The sequence below is a fragment of the Betta splendens genome, chromosome 9 (assembly GCF_900634795.4).
Source record: "Betta splendens chromosome 9, fBetSpl5.4, whole genome shotgun sequence".
NCBI lineage: Eukaryota > Metazoa > Chordata > Actinopteri > Anabantiformes > Osphronemidae > Betta > Betta splendens.
Genome location: NC_040889.2, coordinates 4,898,398 through 4,915,641, shown reverse-complemented (window position 1 = coordinate 4,915,641; position 17,244 = coordinate 4,898,398). Strand labels below are relative to the sequence as shown.

The 17,244-nt window shown below is 45.4% G+C and overlaps 1 protein-coding gene across 1 annotated transcript; it reads left to right on the top strand.

Annotated features, from left to right (window-relative positions):
• The first annotated feature begins 2,334 nt into the window (after positions 1 to 2,334).
• LOC114861584 (protein phosphatase 1H-like) lies at positions 2,335 to 16,985 on the top strand. The gene is made up of 10 exons (XM_029160988.3): positions 2,335 to 2,950; positions 7,206 to 7,395; positions 7,737 to 8,108; positions 8,917 to 9,029; positions 9,212 to 9,296; positions 9,462 to 9,580; positions 11,614 to 11,677; positions 12,366 to 12,473; positions 13,722 to 13,873; positions 13,957 to 16,985. Exons 1-10 carry the CDS (start codon positions 2,715 to 2,717, stop codon positions 14,102 to 14,104), a joined length of 1,587 nt encoding a protein of 528 aa, XP_029016821.1. The 5' UTR covers positions 2,335 to 2,714; the 3' UTR covers positions 14,105 to 16,985.
• Positions 16,986 to 17,244: the final 259 nt, after the last annotated feature.

Here is a 17,244-nt window from a genome sequence, read left to right as displayed (position 1 = left end):
TGGATAAAATTTGCTGTTTTACACTAACATCTAATGAGTTATGAGCTTATATTGAAAAGAAAAATATGGTTTATAAAAATATGGGCAGTCATTATCCTAAAAACATGTGAACACAATGGTGACTTGATTTTGTGAACTACTTAGCAAATACTTCCCTATTCACTCACTCACCACTTTAACGTCTACACTATGATAGTGTGTAGATAGTTGCCCACTGTGTCACCCACAGGCTTCATGATTTCATCTGGACCTAACCGGTTCTTGCTAGGAACTAGAATTCTAGCTTCCCAGACTTATTTTTACAGCCGGGTTCATAGATTAAAAAGATAATCTGTTCTTTGTTGGGGCCATATACTATAAGCAGATCACAGAAACAAATCAAGGACTTTGAGCACTTAAAACGTCTTGCAAAAGTGATATAAATCTCAAGTGGTCAAGGAGACACCTTATTCAGTCTCTGATGCAAATCTAATATAAACTATTTTTATATCCATCCATCCATCTATTTTCTACCTTTTATTCCCATGTGGGGTCGCGGGGGGCTGGAGTCTATCCCAGCTGTCTACGGGCGAGAGGCGGGTACACCCTGAACAGGTCGTCCATCGCAGGGCTACTTTTATATTGTGTGTCTTATTTGTTAATACTTCATCTTACAATTTCCATCTTTGCAGCTGTTTCATTTTCTCAAATGCTGCACTTTAAAGCATTTCAAGCATGTTTGCCTTAGATGTCGTTACAGGGTGGAACCACTAATGCTGAGAATGAGGCGGGAAACATTTTAACCGAATGCAGCGACCAAACACCTCTAAGGGTAATTGGGGGTTTTATGATAGTCTGGGCTGCATCTATTCACATCAGAATGCGGGTCAATGAGAGTTAAGCGTGTGTGGCCCCACAACCAGTACCCAGTGTGAAGCCACGGCGTTCGCCTCTCAGGGGTAAGAGCTGTTCTGCCTCTCTGGTTACTGTAAAGCCAAGCATTTCCTTTAAATGCAGTGAGGTGCAGTTACAACAGCGCATAAGACCATAAAAGGTAGACAATTGCACAACAGATAACCCCCTTGTTCATGGGTTTTTAAAGCCTTTTTTGTTATGTAAACACAAGATAACTTATCAAGAATAGACATTAGAGAAAACAAACACAAAACAGTCGCTCCAGCTAGTTACGCGTCCAAAAATAGAAGAGTGCCAAACCCACAGAAGACATGTGGAGACCAGGCTTAAATCAAAACAAACACCTACTAATACATGTGCACATCGCTGGGCTTGTGTCAGTGACACAGCAGCGATTACTGGCTGGCACTTAGCCCAGCGCGTGACTGCTTTGAACATCCCTCCTGAAGGTGTGAGAGGTGACAGCAGGTTCAAGTCTTCTGGGGAAAACTGTGCGATGGCTCCATCTACTGGTATTCAGTGAGTATTGCAGCGTCTGCAAACTCCACCTCCAGTGCTGTACCATGCTGCTATGGGGGCATGATTTTCTATGGTATTCAATTTCTATGTGCTATTTTTTATAAATTGCCATTTACAGTGTACTGTACCATATGGAACCATCAACTCTGTGGTGAGATTCCAGTGGCCATAAAGTCTACTGGTTGTGTAATTGTCACGTGTGTGAAATGTATGGACTAATAAATTACTACTGATTGAGCAAAACTAGACCTTTTTATTAATAAATATTAAAACCTAACCTTGTATAGAAATAGAAAATAGTTCCACATCCCAATGGACTTTAGCACAATTATTTGGACTTTTGTGTATAAAAGGGTTAGTGTGGCCAGTTCTTCTGTTGCAATAGTCATCATAAAGGGTTTTATCTTTCATACTTTCAAAGTTCTCTGGCGCCCTAACGACTGCAGGGCTCACTACCTTTAAATCTGCGTCCATCCACTGTAAGCTGCTGATCCGAGAGTGGGAGGAATTATCAATCCGCGGTCAACCTGCACTGTAAAAACACCAGGCTCAGTCACGCTTGCTGGAGACGGTGATTTTAAAAAGCGCGTTCATAACCTGCTCTCTTCGCGTTTGATCAGCGTGTGGTTTCCTCACTCAGCTCAACGTTTGCTGAGCAGAGGATTGTGGTGACGGCCGCACCGCCGAAGGAAACCAGCGAGAAGAAGCGCACTGCACGTTTCCAACATGAAGCGATGGCGGCAGTGCGTTCCGGTGTCACGCAATAGATTTATTTATTTATATTTGAAGCATATCAGTGGGGCTAATGAAGCCGCGTGTGTGTTATTTAACAGATGTTGATCAATATAAAATACAAATAGTTGAAAATATAAACTGGATATGATTATTTGTTTGTTTATTTAGAAACAATTTATAATCAAAGTCAATGTAAACAAATTGCGTACGTATTTTTTGCAGTGTGCGTTCACGGCCGCGTCACATGACCCGTTAATCTTCGGTGTATTTCCGCGTTGACGACGGCCGAGCTGTTATCAATGGCTCTCCGTGGGCTTGTGCGAGGTTGCACCTAGAGCATCATCATCTCTTGTCTGAGCGCCCATGTCCTGCGGCCGCGACGCCTGCCTCCGCCCCGAACACATGAAACCGTAACCGGCCGCGGCTCTCCTCCTCGTCCGTCGCCTCTTGTCCTCCATCGAGACCTGTCGTCCACGAGCGCGGCCGAGCTGGGGGGGAATCCGGGCAAAGGGAGCCGCGGCGCCGCGCACCGGCCGACGGACATCCCGCCGCGACGCACCGCCAACATGCTCACGCGGGTCAAGTCGGCCGTGGCCGGGTTCATGGGTGGCATCATGGCCGGGGGCGGCTCCGGCGGCGGGGGCAACCCTGGCTCCGAGCTGCCGATGAAATTCCCCTATATGAGACCCGAGTTCCTCGGACTGTCCCCGGATGAGATCGAGTGCTCCGCGGACCACATCGCCCGGCCCATTCTCATCCTGAAGGAAACCAGGAGATTACCGTGGGCCACCGGATACGCAGAGTAAGTCACCCCGACGGCGGCAGCTCGACATGCAAAGCTTTTCTGGTGCGGGTGGGGGTGAAGGATGATGCGCCGTCCAGCTGCATCTATGCACATGCCTGTAACTGGGCTGCGGGCTGTGGTCATGCTGGGGCAGAGCAGCGCACAGGACGCAGCATCACGTGTGACTGGTGTTCAGGTGCAGCTGAGTGAAGACTGCTGCTGTGGATGTCCTTCATTTCTCTCTCCCTCAGCATCTACACGGCGCAGCGGTGACGTGTGCTTCTTTAATACGTTACACTTCACTCAGCAGTCTCACCTTTCCGTGTTACTGCTCAAGTCTGCTTAGAAATCCCAGAATTACCCGCTTAATCTCAATATGTAAGCGTGCTCCTCGTCATTATTATTCGTTGAGTAGTTTGAATTGTGCTGTAGTGGACAAACTGTTTCTTTGTGTTCTAGTATCGATAAATGTACAGTAAAGGGAGTAGCCCAGAGAACAGCGATAGAACGCCCTGCGTTATCTCAGTCTGATACACAAAGGTGCCGTAAAGACCTCAGGGCAGCGTACAACATGCTACATGGTTGCACTTTTCTCCATATTGTGTGTTACATGTGTCCTGTACAAAGAGTTCAGGTGCAATTCGAAGTATCTGGCTGCACTTATTTGTGGGAAGGCTGCCAAAACATCTTTCAGCTACAATGAGTGTAACCTGATGGCTGCTTTCAGCTGCCACAGAAATCAATAGGTCTCTGATCGCGTTAATGTGTACTGTATAACATTTTAGATATAGAGCCTTGAATGGCTGTTGGGGAACAAGCCATTATCATGGTTAAACCACTCAGGCTACAACCAAAATCTGAAGATCCTGCTGAGAGCTTCATGATGCTATTAGTGGAATCTAACTCCTATTGTTATGGAAATGGTTTGTCTGCTGTGAAGTTAGATTGGGATGGAATATTACTAATACAGGTGGGAGCATAATAGAAGCAGGACCCAATCTGCAATAAGTCAGGAAATAACCAGGTGATGGTGAGCCATGTCGTTGGTTCAAGGGTTTGCAGGTTTTTTCATCTTCATACAAAAACAATGGCACACACACACACTCACGCTGCTACTGTGTGAGTTGTCTCTTCGGGACTGATGGCTTAATGAGTTCAGCTCATATCAGCAAGTATCTGTAATTAAAGCCTGCAGTGATGTCATTACAGCAGCTCTTTTGACTCACCTCTCCCACAGCACCTCACACCCATTCTCTCTCTCTTTATGTTGAGTTTGCTTGACCTATGCAGTAATTTAATCAGTAAATGTGAGCATGTCTAATTAACAAGCATCTCTAGTGAAGTATCAGAAATTGCCTATAATTTTAACCGTGGAGCATTTTGGTAATATGCTTGGAAATGTTGGAGGCTCTGTCTACTTTTCATAACATAGAAATGTAAAAAGTGCCCTTGTTCTCTGAAACACTAAATAGACTTTTTGTCTGTCTTATGACGTTAAATATACTGTTAAAGTTTCAAACCATAATCTATCTTTTACAATTTTAAACTGTATACAGTTTAAAATATATATAGTTTTTAATCACTTATCTGCCTGTTATAGGGTTTTTTAATGGTGTTAACAATGATGGGGCTATTGTGTTCTGTGAAATTGGTATCTATTTCCCCTTTGACCTACATTTTTAATTAGTTATTTGTATAAATTGCAATAAGTTGTTTGATTTAGATTTTGTGCAGGGTTTTCTCCTCAGACACTAGGGGGCAGTGTTGTGCGTGATGGGGATTTATTTCTCAAAATTTGAAGTTTTTATAAAATGTTTGATAAAAAATATAATTAATAATATACTTTTTAGTTTTTGCTTAATTTACACTAGCTTTGGAGCTGTGAGGTGAGGGAACCATTTATTGAACTGATCCATTCTCGCCCTTTATTGTATTGCAACAGTATATTGAATTGCTGTTGCAATAAACATAGCATATCACCAGATTCTTGCAAATAAACTGTAGAATCCCAATTACTACTGTAGTTATATTTCAGTAAAATACTGTTTTCACTGATATGATGTTGCTAGTTACTGCTAATATCTGCCAGCAATAATTCCCAATTTAATAAATCAATGTGGCTCTTTCAGACTTTCAACGTAAAAGTGAAGCGTAACCTGTCATCGCTGCATATGAACCACTTCTATCTGAGTGCCTCACAGTAGCATTAGAAGATGAGACCGTATGTTCTCGCAAGCCATTTATTCAGACGTTGCATTGTGTTTAGTTGTACAGTATATTCTTATCTTTTTCATTCCAGATGGCGCTGCAATCCCCACAAAGTACTGCATTTGGACTTTCTCAAAGACCATTTCTGTATTGTCACTGTTATTGTTTGGCTTATTGAAGTTAAACTGGCGTAACACTTTGAGCCATTGTGGCACACAAACAATTATTACAACCTCTGGGGCAGTGCTTGGCCTGGAATCTGCTGCCGTGGGTAGAGAAACAAAGAGGCCATTAGATGTCTGACAACGGAGGGTGAGATTAGGTTTTGTCGCTAACGGGACAAAAGCTAATTGTTCCGAGTCAAATAAAAATTTGATTGGCAGGCAAATAAAATGATCATTCTTCCTCCAAATGGTGGAATTAGGACAAATGAGTTACAGGAGTGCTTTCAATCACATGTGCACACAATAACGCCAGCTGCACCATTTTATGAAGCACAGGGCGATTATTAAATTAAACCTGTTGTGATTATGAGGGATGGTAATGGCTTTTGCTGATTGTCTTTTACAGTGAGGGTTCAAATGTTCACGCAGTAATGTAAAACCGCCGGTTGACAATAAACAAAGGCCTTCTGGACATCCGCACATCAATATGCCCAAAGGTCGTAGATGCATTTGTGGTGTTTAATGTCCATAATAACTCGGGCAACATTTCCAACTGTAATTATGCGTCTAGTAATGTACTAGGTTTGAAAGCACAGTTGAGTAATCGGAGCGAAGCCCAGCCCCTGGACATAATGGCTACATGAATCCACTTTAATGCATCTTTGCATCCTTAATACTCAGAGCTTGTTTGCATGGGCATTCTTTAAAAAGTTGTTTAAAAGGACTAATAGTTTTAGCTGTATGAAAAATGGCCACCACAGTTTCCTGTAGCACAAATAGCACATCACACTACTCCTCCGCCTCCCTCTGCAGAGAGCCAAGCATTGCTTCTTTCAGCTTTAGATGTTTGTAATTTATATGTAATGGTATTGCATTGGCCACAACACAAAGTCATGCTCTTCTTTCTGTCTCTGCCCATGTACTTTCTGTTTTTTTATAGTTTAGGTGTTGAGGCTGTAAACCAGACAATGCTGCAGCCCCAGCGCTGATCAACCCACATTCAGAGTCTAAAAATAGATATGCCAATTTCTCAACTCGCACACACTCACAACACCCTCCAGAGATGCTGGTCAGACTCCACAGTCTCGCTGGAGCCGTGTCCACAGTCTCCATTTTTCAACCATATATAGGAAAGAGCAGAGAAATGACTTTAGCTATGATTCTGTAGTTGAGTTGTCATTCCTCTCTGACCTGGATTTGTTTTACTGCTCACAACTTCACAGGTTTGTTTCCTGCCACATCATTTTTGGTAAAAGCAGAGAATTTACCTAGTCACTCGGTGACACACTTTCTTAACGGAGTTAAAAAATAACAACATTATCTATCTATGTAGATGAAGGTGGCTTCTTTCTTTTCTTTATCTTTTGGTATGAAGCATTATTCATCAGTAAATTGAGATGTCACATACTGTACTTATGACACATTGTGCAGCTGTCGCTTGTCCTAATATCACCTCTGTTTAAGGAGTGCATGGTTGCAAAGGGAACAAACAAAGCTCTGTGCAGTGTCACAAACAAGCAAAGGATTCTAGTTCATCACGACACTCGTAGCAGAGCGGAACCAGAACCGAGTGGCTGTTTGATGATCGTGGGCCAGCTGCACTGCTGGGGGAACCGATGGAGACCCCGGGCCGCGGCTCTGACTAATTGCTGCGATCCTGCAGCGAGCCGTAATAACCATCAAAGACTGCAGCGCGGCTTCGTCTGACAAGAAGCATCTGACGTCGGCTTTCATGCAACTGCTTCCAGACCACAGCTGTCGGGCTGGAAGATTATGATAATTGGTGCATCTGTGGCTTGTAACAATATTGAAGCTGGGGAAATGTATTGCACAAATGTGACTGCTCCAGAACAGGCGCCCGGTTTGTTTAAATGCTCACCATGCTTTCTGTGCTCCTACAGGGTCATTAACGCAGGTAAGAGCGCGCTGAATGAGGACCAGGCCTGCTGTGAGCTGGTCGTGGCCAGAAGGAGACCCATGAGCTACTGCCCTCCCTCCACACCCAGCAAAACCCCCACGGCCAAGAGGCGCAACTCCCTGCCCAACGGAGAGGGCCTGGGCTTCCGCATGGAGCACAGCAGACTGGGAGAGGTACACAAGCCCCACACAATATAGCACATACACGTTCCCTTCATAGAAAGCTTTTACAGTGCCAGGTGATGGTTGGAGTCATCTGGTCTGCAAGCCTGAGTCTGCTCCATAAAAGAGAGTAGTTTGTAATGTGCTTTAATGTTTAACATTAAATATGCATGACTGAATGCAAGAAAGGAATGCACTATGGAGACTTAATACCTTACAATGAACTTAAAAGTAAAGTATATTACCAACAAATGGTCTGGTTTCATTTTAATTTCAGGAAATACTGTGGATCTTCTACTGTTGATCGTCTAAGGCGTCAGAAATGGTGATTTTGTTCCTCCGTGTGTCTGCAGGACAGTGAGGGTCTGGTGTTCCACTACTGGGCTCTGTTCGATGGCCACGCTGGTTCGGGCGCGGCGGTCGTGGCCTCCCGCCTGCTGCAGCACCACATTGCCTGTCAGCTGCAGGCCGTCATCGAGATTCTGCGCAACCTGACCTCCCCGCCGCCCACGGTGATGGGCGAGGAGGCCGAGGACAACCCCTACCTCCAGGGGAACACTCCGGGCCCCCCCCGGGCCCTGACCAGGGCGGCCTCGCTGCGCGGGGCGGCCGGAGCGCCCAGCTCCCCCTGTAACACGCCGCCGCCGCCTCGCTTCTTCATTGAGAAGAAGATCCAGCACGAAAGCCTGGTGATAGGAGCCATAGAGAACGCCTTCAAGGAGATGGTAGGAAACACTTATACAACAAAAGAATGTAGGTCCTCCCAACCTGATCAGCCCTGAAAGCTTTTCCATTGATTGGAGCACACTGCATTCATTGTAATCACTGACTTGTCATGGAAATAGCTAAAAGTGCTCGGACTGGTTTTCAGACTGTACAGCATTCAATAACTGTGAACTTTCACGATATGAGACAAAAAGCAGTAAAATGATTTATCCTTTGTAGCTAACTGTGTGCTGAGACATCCTTGAGTCTACAGGGTTTTAAATGTGACACTAATACGGCAAACCTTCACGATACTAGAGCCAGGAAAAATCACATCATCACAGCTGTAAATATGAAAAGGATGACATCATCTTAGTGTGGATTTGTAGCAGTATGTGCTGAACGCTCGCACTGTGTATACAGTAAACATGTGCATGCATTGTCAACACGGTATGTAGATTAGATACTATGTCGCCTTTATAGCTTTTATCACTTGTATGTTTTTCTTGTTTGTTTATGACATAATTACATAATATTCGACCCTGAGGACACAAACGGTTTAATTTTTAACATCTGTCTTTACAGTTTAGTCACACAGATTAGCACAAGACCATAAATTGCAAGTGTATGAAATGATGTGTAGGGTTGTTTTCTTTTATAAACTAAAGTCTATACAGTTCTACCACTAGATGGCAATGGGAATCAACACACTGTTTAACCTGGGCTCTGTGGAACCCAGCTTAATTACAATAATAGTAATAGTGTGTGGTTTGTATGTCTACGTGAGTGGTTATTTGTTATTAAAATCTGTCTCCGTTTTTTTCCCAGGATGCCCAGATTGAGAGGGAGAAACAGGTTTACAACATCACAGGAGGCTGCACAGCTCTCACTGTCGTCTACCTGCTCGGGAAGCTGTACGTGGGGAACGCAGGCGACAGCAGGTGCGTGTGCGCCCGTGCTCCCAGACGCAGCCATCATTGCACTGCGGCAGACACGGCGGAGGCGAGGGGCGCGCGATGGCAGCGCGAGAACTCGCCGGAGCAAAGGAAGAGGCTGCGGCGAACGCAGCTGCTTGCTGTTGTGACGTTGCGTGTACATGACCCTTTTGTGTGTGTGTCTGCAGGGCAATCATTATTAGAAACAATGAGATCATCCCCATGTCAGCTGAGTTCACGCCAGAGTCAGAAAGGCAGCGACTCCAGTTCCTGGTAAGAGAACGCTGCCCTTGTTTTCACATTCTAATTAATAAATGATATAGGACACAAACAAAGGTGACAATAATGGCCATAAAAAAAGATACATTTTATCTCTAAACACGCGTGACCCGCCGAGCTGCTTTATTGACTTGAAGGCCGCGTTTGGCTTCTCTCCAGGGCTTCATGCAGCCTCACCTGTTAGGAAATGAGTTCACGCACCTGGAGTTTCCCCGGAGGGTCCAGAGGAAGGAGGTAGGCAAGAGGATGCTCTACCGGGACTTCACCATGAGCGGCTGGTAAGTCTCCGCTTGCAGCTTTAGGCTGACAAAACACTTAAGCATGGCAGCGGCATGCGTCCCCAAAAGTCTGGCTCGCCACAACTCAAATGGCACTGCAAACCCCCCAGACCTCCAAGCCGACCGTTACCGCCCTAAATGAAAGCCTAATCGGAGAAAGGGCTCTGTTTGTTTCTAGCAGCGTGGTCGGGGTCTTTGTTTCTCACTCCTTTCCCCTCCCTCTACCGCCGCACACTCTCCTATACGGCGAGCGCTGAGGAGACCGGCAGAGAGCTAATGAGGGAGCAGCCCAGGCTGATGCGCTATAATGATACAGCAGAGACGGTCCTATATGGGCAGCCTTATGTGGGCTAGCGATGCGCCACGCTGTTTGCCTGTGGCTGCAGTGGAGCTGGTAATGAGATGTGCATTTACTGACACCTTCTCACACGCACAGTGGCACATAGCGTGTGTGTGTGTGTGTGTGTGTGTGTGTGTGTGTGTGTGTGTGTGTGTGTGTGTGTGTGTGTGTGTGTGTGTGTGTGTGTGTGTGTGTGTGTGATGTATATTTGACAATCACACTGTCCCTCAGGAGAGGAGCAGCCATGTGCCAGCCAGGATGCCAGGATTTTCTCTGTTGTGACATGACAAACTACTGTTAATATTGTGTCTTTCTTTCAGATTTTTTATTTATAATTGTTTTGGTTTGCTGGCTGTTTACATTACAGGCTTCTTTGAGACATGTTCCCTAGTAGTACTGCCTTCAGCACATCTCAGAGATCCAGAAAGTATTGCTCGCCACATACCATAATGTTCTTCAGTTTGTACCTAATTAATCTTAACTGTGCAACACTATTGTCTGACTACCATTTATTAATCCATCCATGTTTTCTGCTTATAAAATCCATCCAGAGACACAGACAAGCTGTGTATGTCTCTCTGCTACAGTAGGATGTTAGACATTTTGTGGACCATACACTCTCGCAATGTTGTTTTTCTATTTATGTCTTTCTACCAAATGTTTGTAAAGAAAATGAACATTTATTCTCATCAGACCAGTTACTTTCTGGCTCAGTGAGTAGATGAATTACATCTCTTCAAGACGTGCAAGCCCGAGTCAGATATGAAGCTGTTTGAAGTTGCTGATATTCTCTGCTGACTGCTGATGCCAGGTCTAATCGGGATAGTTTCAGCACATCATAGTCAACTACGGATTTTTGGATTTTTTTTCCAGCCTGGCATCAAAGCTGTCTTTCCAAGTGCATTTCCAGGCCTCTGCTTTGTGCACTTTTGAACTTACTCCATTGTTTGCCGGCACTTTATAAGATCTCCTCCCTGTTTGTTTCGCTCGCTAAATTTCGAACAGCAGAAACACTTGTTATTCCGCTCTGGAGAGAGGCCCGGGTGCAGCTGCATGGCAGTGAGACGGAGACTAAATCAAAATGTGTCTAAAACTGTCGTGAAGGATGGCAGTGTCACCTGGGTTTCACCTTTATGTTTATTAATGAGGGATAAGCAGGAGCAGGATGATACGAATAGTGTAAAAATAAATGGAGGGGGGATTCATATTTTATTAAAACAAACTATTAAACATTACAGCTTCACAAAAATCATAGTCTTGTAACTTTAAAATTGGCAGAATGAGGTAATGGAATCCAGTCGTGGGATGTATTGTTTATATAAGTTGATTAGTGCAGCTTTATTGGATATTCGGACATTCAGGGTCTTTGGGTGTTCAGTGAAGGTCTATTTTACATATGAGCAGACTCGGTGTCCATGTGAGCTGCTGAGAGCTGGCGAGGCGGAGGCAAAGGGTGGCAGCTGCCTCTGGGTGCCTTGCCTCTGGTAATTATACACCTGAGAGTGAGGGTGAAGCTGCTGATTCTGGAGCTGCTGTACTGTGGATGCAAAATGCCTGCTAGGGCCCATATGGCACAATTACAATACTACTGTTTAATCAAGGAAACCCCACGTCTGCTTCTCCACCTTTTGTTTGTATAAAAATGGTGCGCGAGTGTATATATTTCATTTTTAATCTCTCCTCTCAAACACAGGGCATATAAGACCATTGAGGATGAAGATCTCAAGTTTCCGTTGATATATGGTGAAGGGAAGAAGGTAAGTGTGTGTGTGTGTGTGTGTGTGTGTGTGTGTGTGTGTGTGTGTGTGTGTGTGTGTGTGTGTGTGTGTGTGTGTGTGTGTGTGTGTGTGTGTGTGTGTGTGTGGTAAATTCCTCAATAGGACACTCTCAGCCTGACACACGCCTGCTGGCCACCCAGAGAGTGAACCCTCGCTCTCAGACGTGTCAGTCGACTAGGAGAGGGAAAGACGACGGTCCATCTGTTTCACTTCAGTAGCTGCTTCCAACGCGCACACGCAGTGAGACAGACACACAGCACTCGGGAGATGACAGCCGCGTGTCTGAGGGAGAAGTTAATCCCCACCGGGATCGCAGAGGAGAGATGAGAAGAGACGGATAATGAAAACACTCCACCGGAAAGAAGAAAAAAAAGATACTTGAAGTTCTCAGACTTGTCAGACTGTTTCATATTTTCAGTCCATTCGGTTTTGATTCAAAGAGAGACACGAAAAAGTCTTTACGCGAGGGGAAAAAGCCTCAGTCGAGCACAGTGTTACCTGAAAAATGGATGTCGAACTCATAGAACAGATGGAGTCTTCTCTCAAGGATGAAGGAGCGTGGTTGAAATCAATGGAGCGATTAAAGGATCAGGATAAAGTTTCTACTCACTTCACAGACGTATTGTGTGGTATTTGTTTAACTGGTAGATGTGTCCTGTTGTTGCAGGCCCGGGTGCTGGCCACCATCGGCGTGACCCGCGGCCTCGGCGACCACGACCTCAAAGTTCACGACTCCAACATCTACATCAAGCCGTTCCTGTCCTGTTGCCCTGAGGCGAGTGCACATGTTTAGCACGTAGCTGAGACTAGCATCCGTCAACTGTTTTCCCCTCAGGTTCATTATTTCTGCTCATTTAGGAGTTTTACCATTGTGAGTCATTCATTTTGGCCTTTCTTAATGGACAAACCTCACCGCTTCGTAGGTTTTTGGCAGCGCTGTGAGACAGAAACCCCCCGATTGCGTAGCTCGGGCCGGAATAATTGGTCGTTTCGCCGACGTCCATTCTCTCCGAAGTGAAAAGCACATGTGCGACTCCGGCAGATATCGGCTTGCTCCTGCGGTCCGCCTGCGCTCCGTTTTGTCAGGCCGCGCTCTCCAAGCATGAGGAATTGTGGTCTAGCATGTCAGAATCTATCTGCTTAAACCCATTAACCCTCAGACTGGGAGGATGTTTCCCAGAGCTGCCGTAATTACACTTGTTGCGAAATCAGATGTTGCAGATGTTTCCATCTCATCTATTTTCCCTTTGTCTCCTGATTTATTTGCCTGTATAGAAGAATAGGTCCGTCCCATGGCTTCCCTGCGTTCCAGTTAGCGGAGGTAACATTTTGCTGCCTCTCCGTCTGAACAGGGTCCTCTGCTGCCGGAGAACTCCAGCTCAGCTGTCTGGCACGGGTTTCAAAGCGCTTTCATCTCCCGACGTAGTTTGTCTTATAGGGTTTTGCAGCTCTTCCTCCCAGAGCTCCCTGCTTGATCTTTAATTCATTAATACCCAGGTTCACGCCAGGTTCAAGACTCCACTCCTCCGAGCGTTTCTGCACGTCTGTCTGAGCGAGTCTCCCTCGCAAACACGTCTCTCACTTCTGGCTTGCAGTCGATGAGCGCTGTATTGACTGCATCGGGTCGAGGAAACGCTTGGGCCGTGTGGTTTTCAGTTGAGCTGCTCTAAGTGGTTGGATTTGATGTTTGTAACTACTTTAGAAGTTCAAATGGAAGGAACAGGGGATGCATTTTAATTCTTGGGGAGTAGTGTTTACTTAGAATCCGATTTCTTCAAATCCAACCTTTCTACTTTAGATCAGTTTCTCCTAAAGGGGGTTAATTCAGTTACTAACATAGCACGTTCATTATTTATGCAGTTCTTTTTGGTTAGTCTGCAGGTGTGTCCTCCATGTTTAATCCCAGCCAGTCAATAATGCACGTTTTCTTATGCTGCAGCAGCAGATACATACTGTACAGTATTGGCACCCGCTGGAGATGCAACGTCAATGAAGAACCCCGGTCTGGTTTTGTGGCCTGCAGGTGCGGGTCTACAACCTGATGCAGTACGAGCACGGCGCTGATGACGTGCTGGTGATGGGATCGGACGGACTCTGGGACGTCCTCTCCAACCAGGAAGTGGGCGAGGCCGTCACCACCTTCCTCGCCAACTGCGACCCCGACGACCTGCACCGGTGGGAAGCGTTCCGCTTCGTGTCGTGGCGCCTCTCTCTCGTGGGTGACTGAGTTTCACGCAGTCCCTCCCTCTCTGGTCCAGGTACACGATGGCGGCGCAGGACCTGGTGATGCGAGCGCGCGGCGTGCTGAGGGACAGAGGCTGGAGGATCACGAACGAGCGCCTGGGCTCCGGAGACGACATTTCCGTCTTCATCATACCGCTGATGTACGGAAACCGTCAGCCCTGAGGAGCTCGCCAGACGAGCGAGAGGGGCCTCCGGGCTCTCACGGGACCTCTGTACGGTTTCTTCTGTGCCCTTTGCACACGTTTCTTCTTCCTCGGAGCAAAGTGGAGTGAAACGCGCGGCGGTGCGTCGTTTGTCTGCAGGAGTTCAGAGTTCTGTCATTTACAACCCTTGACGGGAAGATATAATCTGGCCTCTCATAAGTGAGTCTGGACTTCTGCAGAAGTGGGGAAGCTGCAGTGACGCAGGTGAAAGTGAGAGTGAAGAAAACCTTTCCTGTTGTCCTTCTCTTAACCTCTCCTGTAACGCTGTACAGTCCGCTTCTCTCTTTTAGACCCCACGTCCATCATGAAGCTGTGAAGTTAGCTTGTTTTTAAAAAGATAAATGACCTCCATTGTGCGACCGTGGACCGAGCTGACAGCCCGGACGCACTTCCCCGTTTGCCACAGTGTGGCTTTGAAGGGTCCTTTTAATGAAGGCTGCTTCCAGTTTGCTGAACAGATCGCGAAACGCTGACAACGAAGAGACCAAGACCTAAACCTTTATATTAGCAGCAACGCAGATTCTGTTTTAAATTAGGCTTAGAAGGATCTCAGTCTGTTTGGTGGCGACGTGTCACATTAGAAGGTAAATCTGGACTGTTACATCTGTTTACTTCTCTATTAGTGACAGTGTCAGTATCGTGAATTTGAGGCAAAGCTCCAGAAGACGAAGCTGCTTCTTGCCCAGAGTTGAATGAGAAAATTGACCTATTGTTAACTTACTTAATGATGTGGGATTTAATGTCAACCCTCAATTAGTGTCAGCTAAGGTGAAGCAGCGATCGCCATCTTCTCATCTAACTCCTGGCAAATAGGCACATTTTCTAAACCGTATGCTGAGAAACGCAACACGTCCCCATTAATAAACACCTTTTCTACACTCTTTAAGGGTGAAATATAGTGGGTTATAAATTAGCTTTATGTCAGTATAGGTGCACTTTAGGCCGGCCCGCATCACTTACCACGGATTTATGTAAATGATGACGAGGCAAATATTCCCTGTAGCAGGGAGGTATAAATCAAATTTATAATTGTCATTTTGAGAAATCATGAAATACAATCAAAGCCGAGCGAAGCAGTTCCTGAGGCAATGTTCCTTTCGCACATTTTGGATGATTCGTAAGCGTTAGGCGTCTTCAGAGGGACGTTTGGGGAACAACCACGTCTTGTTTGTTGGATGTAGTGATTTTCCTGTGTATCAGTGAATGCAGTGACACGTAGGCCCGGGATTCGGAGTAACAGTGCAATGACTTACATGGCTTTTTATTTGTTTTGTTTCGTTTTGTATGGGTTGAATCTGCAGTTGTGTAATGTAGCAATGACACAGTCCCGTCATTTGTTTGTGTTGAGACATGCATATGTGTATTGGCTTGTTTTGGATACTTCGTTACAGGTTCAGTGGACGGGGGAACGGAATGTTTCACCCCTTTTCTACATTAGTATTCTTTATTCATGCAAGCACGACTGGGTTAAGCTGCAGGAGAGAACGAATTTAGCTTTTAGAGGATCGATAGCAAAACGATTCCAAGGAGAGAGAGAGGAAATGAATGGCAGCAGCTTAGATGATATAAAATCTACCCGTGTAGTGGATCTGTAGGTTTGTCTTACCTTTCTTGGCTCCAAAGTTACTTTATTGAACAAAGACCATCAATCCAATGGTTAATATTGAAACGGTCTAGTTCCCAGAAATGCAAAAGGAGAAGTTTGATGGCGTTAATCTTCAGCCCTCTCAACACGTCTACTGCTAAACGCACAAAAGTGTACTTCTCAAACTATTCCTGAGTCACATGACATGTGCCCGTACGTCGGCCGGGCTGTTGATCATCTCAGCCTGGGCCTTTTGCGTCGTACACCTTTCTAGCTAGCGTTCCTGAAAGCAGCAGTCGCTCAGATTCACCTGAACTTCATGCGGTGCATTTTTTCCATCAAGGTGTTCCATTGGCTTCATCGTGTGAAGTTGTGCTGTTGAGCTGCGTCTCATCCTGCATCCGTTGTTAGTTAATCGTTAAAGTTTCTTTCAAGCTTGTTCTCTTTAGTTTATTGAATGTATGCTTTTATATTTATATATATATATATATATATATAATTTCTTTTAAGTCCAGACTGTCTTGCCTCCGTCTAAGCCTTATCTTAGCACGCATCCCGTTCAGGAGAGCGACTTTGACCAGACTTCATCTGACATCATGTGAATGTTGTGAACGGTGCGCGTGTGAGGATAAATGATGATCGAGGCATTACGTTATGTTCTGAATCTCTGCTTTTTTTTCCTCCTAGATGAATGTCACACAGTGAACGTGCGACTTATTTATTTGCGTCCTACTGTGCCACCCACCTGCTGCACATTAACTCAGGTTCGACTGTCGCGTGGTAGTGGTTGGGGGCGGTTTTCTAGAGACGGGTGCTCTGCGATGCTGTTATTTGTGTTAACGCTGCATTTGTAAGCATGGCCGGGGTTTGGCTCCTAGACTTTAAAGCTGACTTAATCCCTCCAGTCCAAGCTGTAGATTTCCCTCTCTGAAGATGCTGTAGTGTAAAAGTAGTAACTGCTCCTGTTCTCTTTTTTTTTCTATTTAAACTTTGGACTTTTATTTTGTAGCAAAGAGGAAGTTTTAAGCCCAGTGGGGAACCGTTTGGAAGTGACCATTGTGCTCTCCTCAACCTCTCCATTTGTGAATGTGAAATGTACATTTTATATAACAAAAACATCAGTTGTGGAGTCCGAAAAATATTTTTAATGTTTCCTTGTGCAACTCTGACTTTGGGGGAAGGCAATGTTTACCTTTTAATGATTCTTTTCCAGAAATAAAAAAAAGAGAATAAATGTTCAAGATCAATGTAAAAACCGTAGTTTGTATCATTAAAAAAAGGAAGAACTGGGAGCTCACGCTGGGGTCACAAATCAATAGTTCTCCAAATGTTCCGTCTTTGCAGTCTAACACAGTGAGCCGAGCAAGTCAGCGTGAACGAGCGGGGACGCGGCAAGAAAATGAGAAATACAAACGCAGGAGAGCCAATCAGCTTCATTTCTGCTTGTTTCCCCTGGTCGTGCTCGTGGGAAGGCGAAAGCGAACAGAACAGGGTCAGCTCTGCTGCAGGAGACG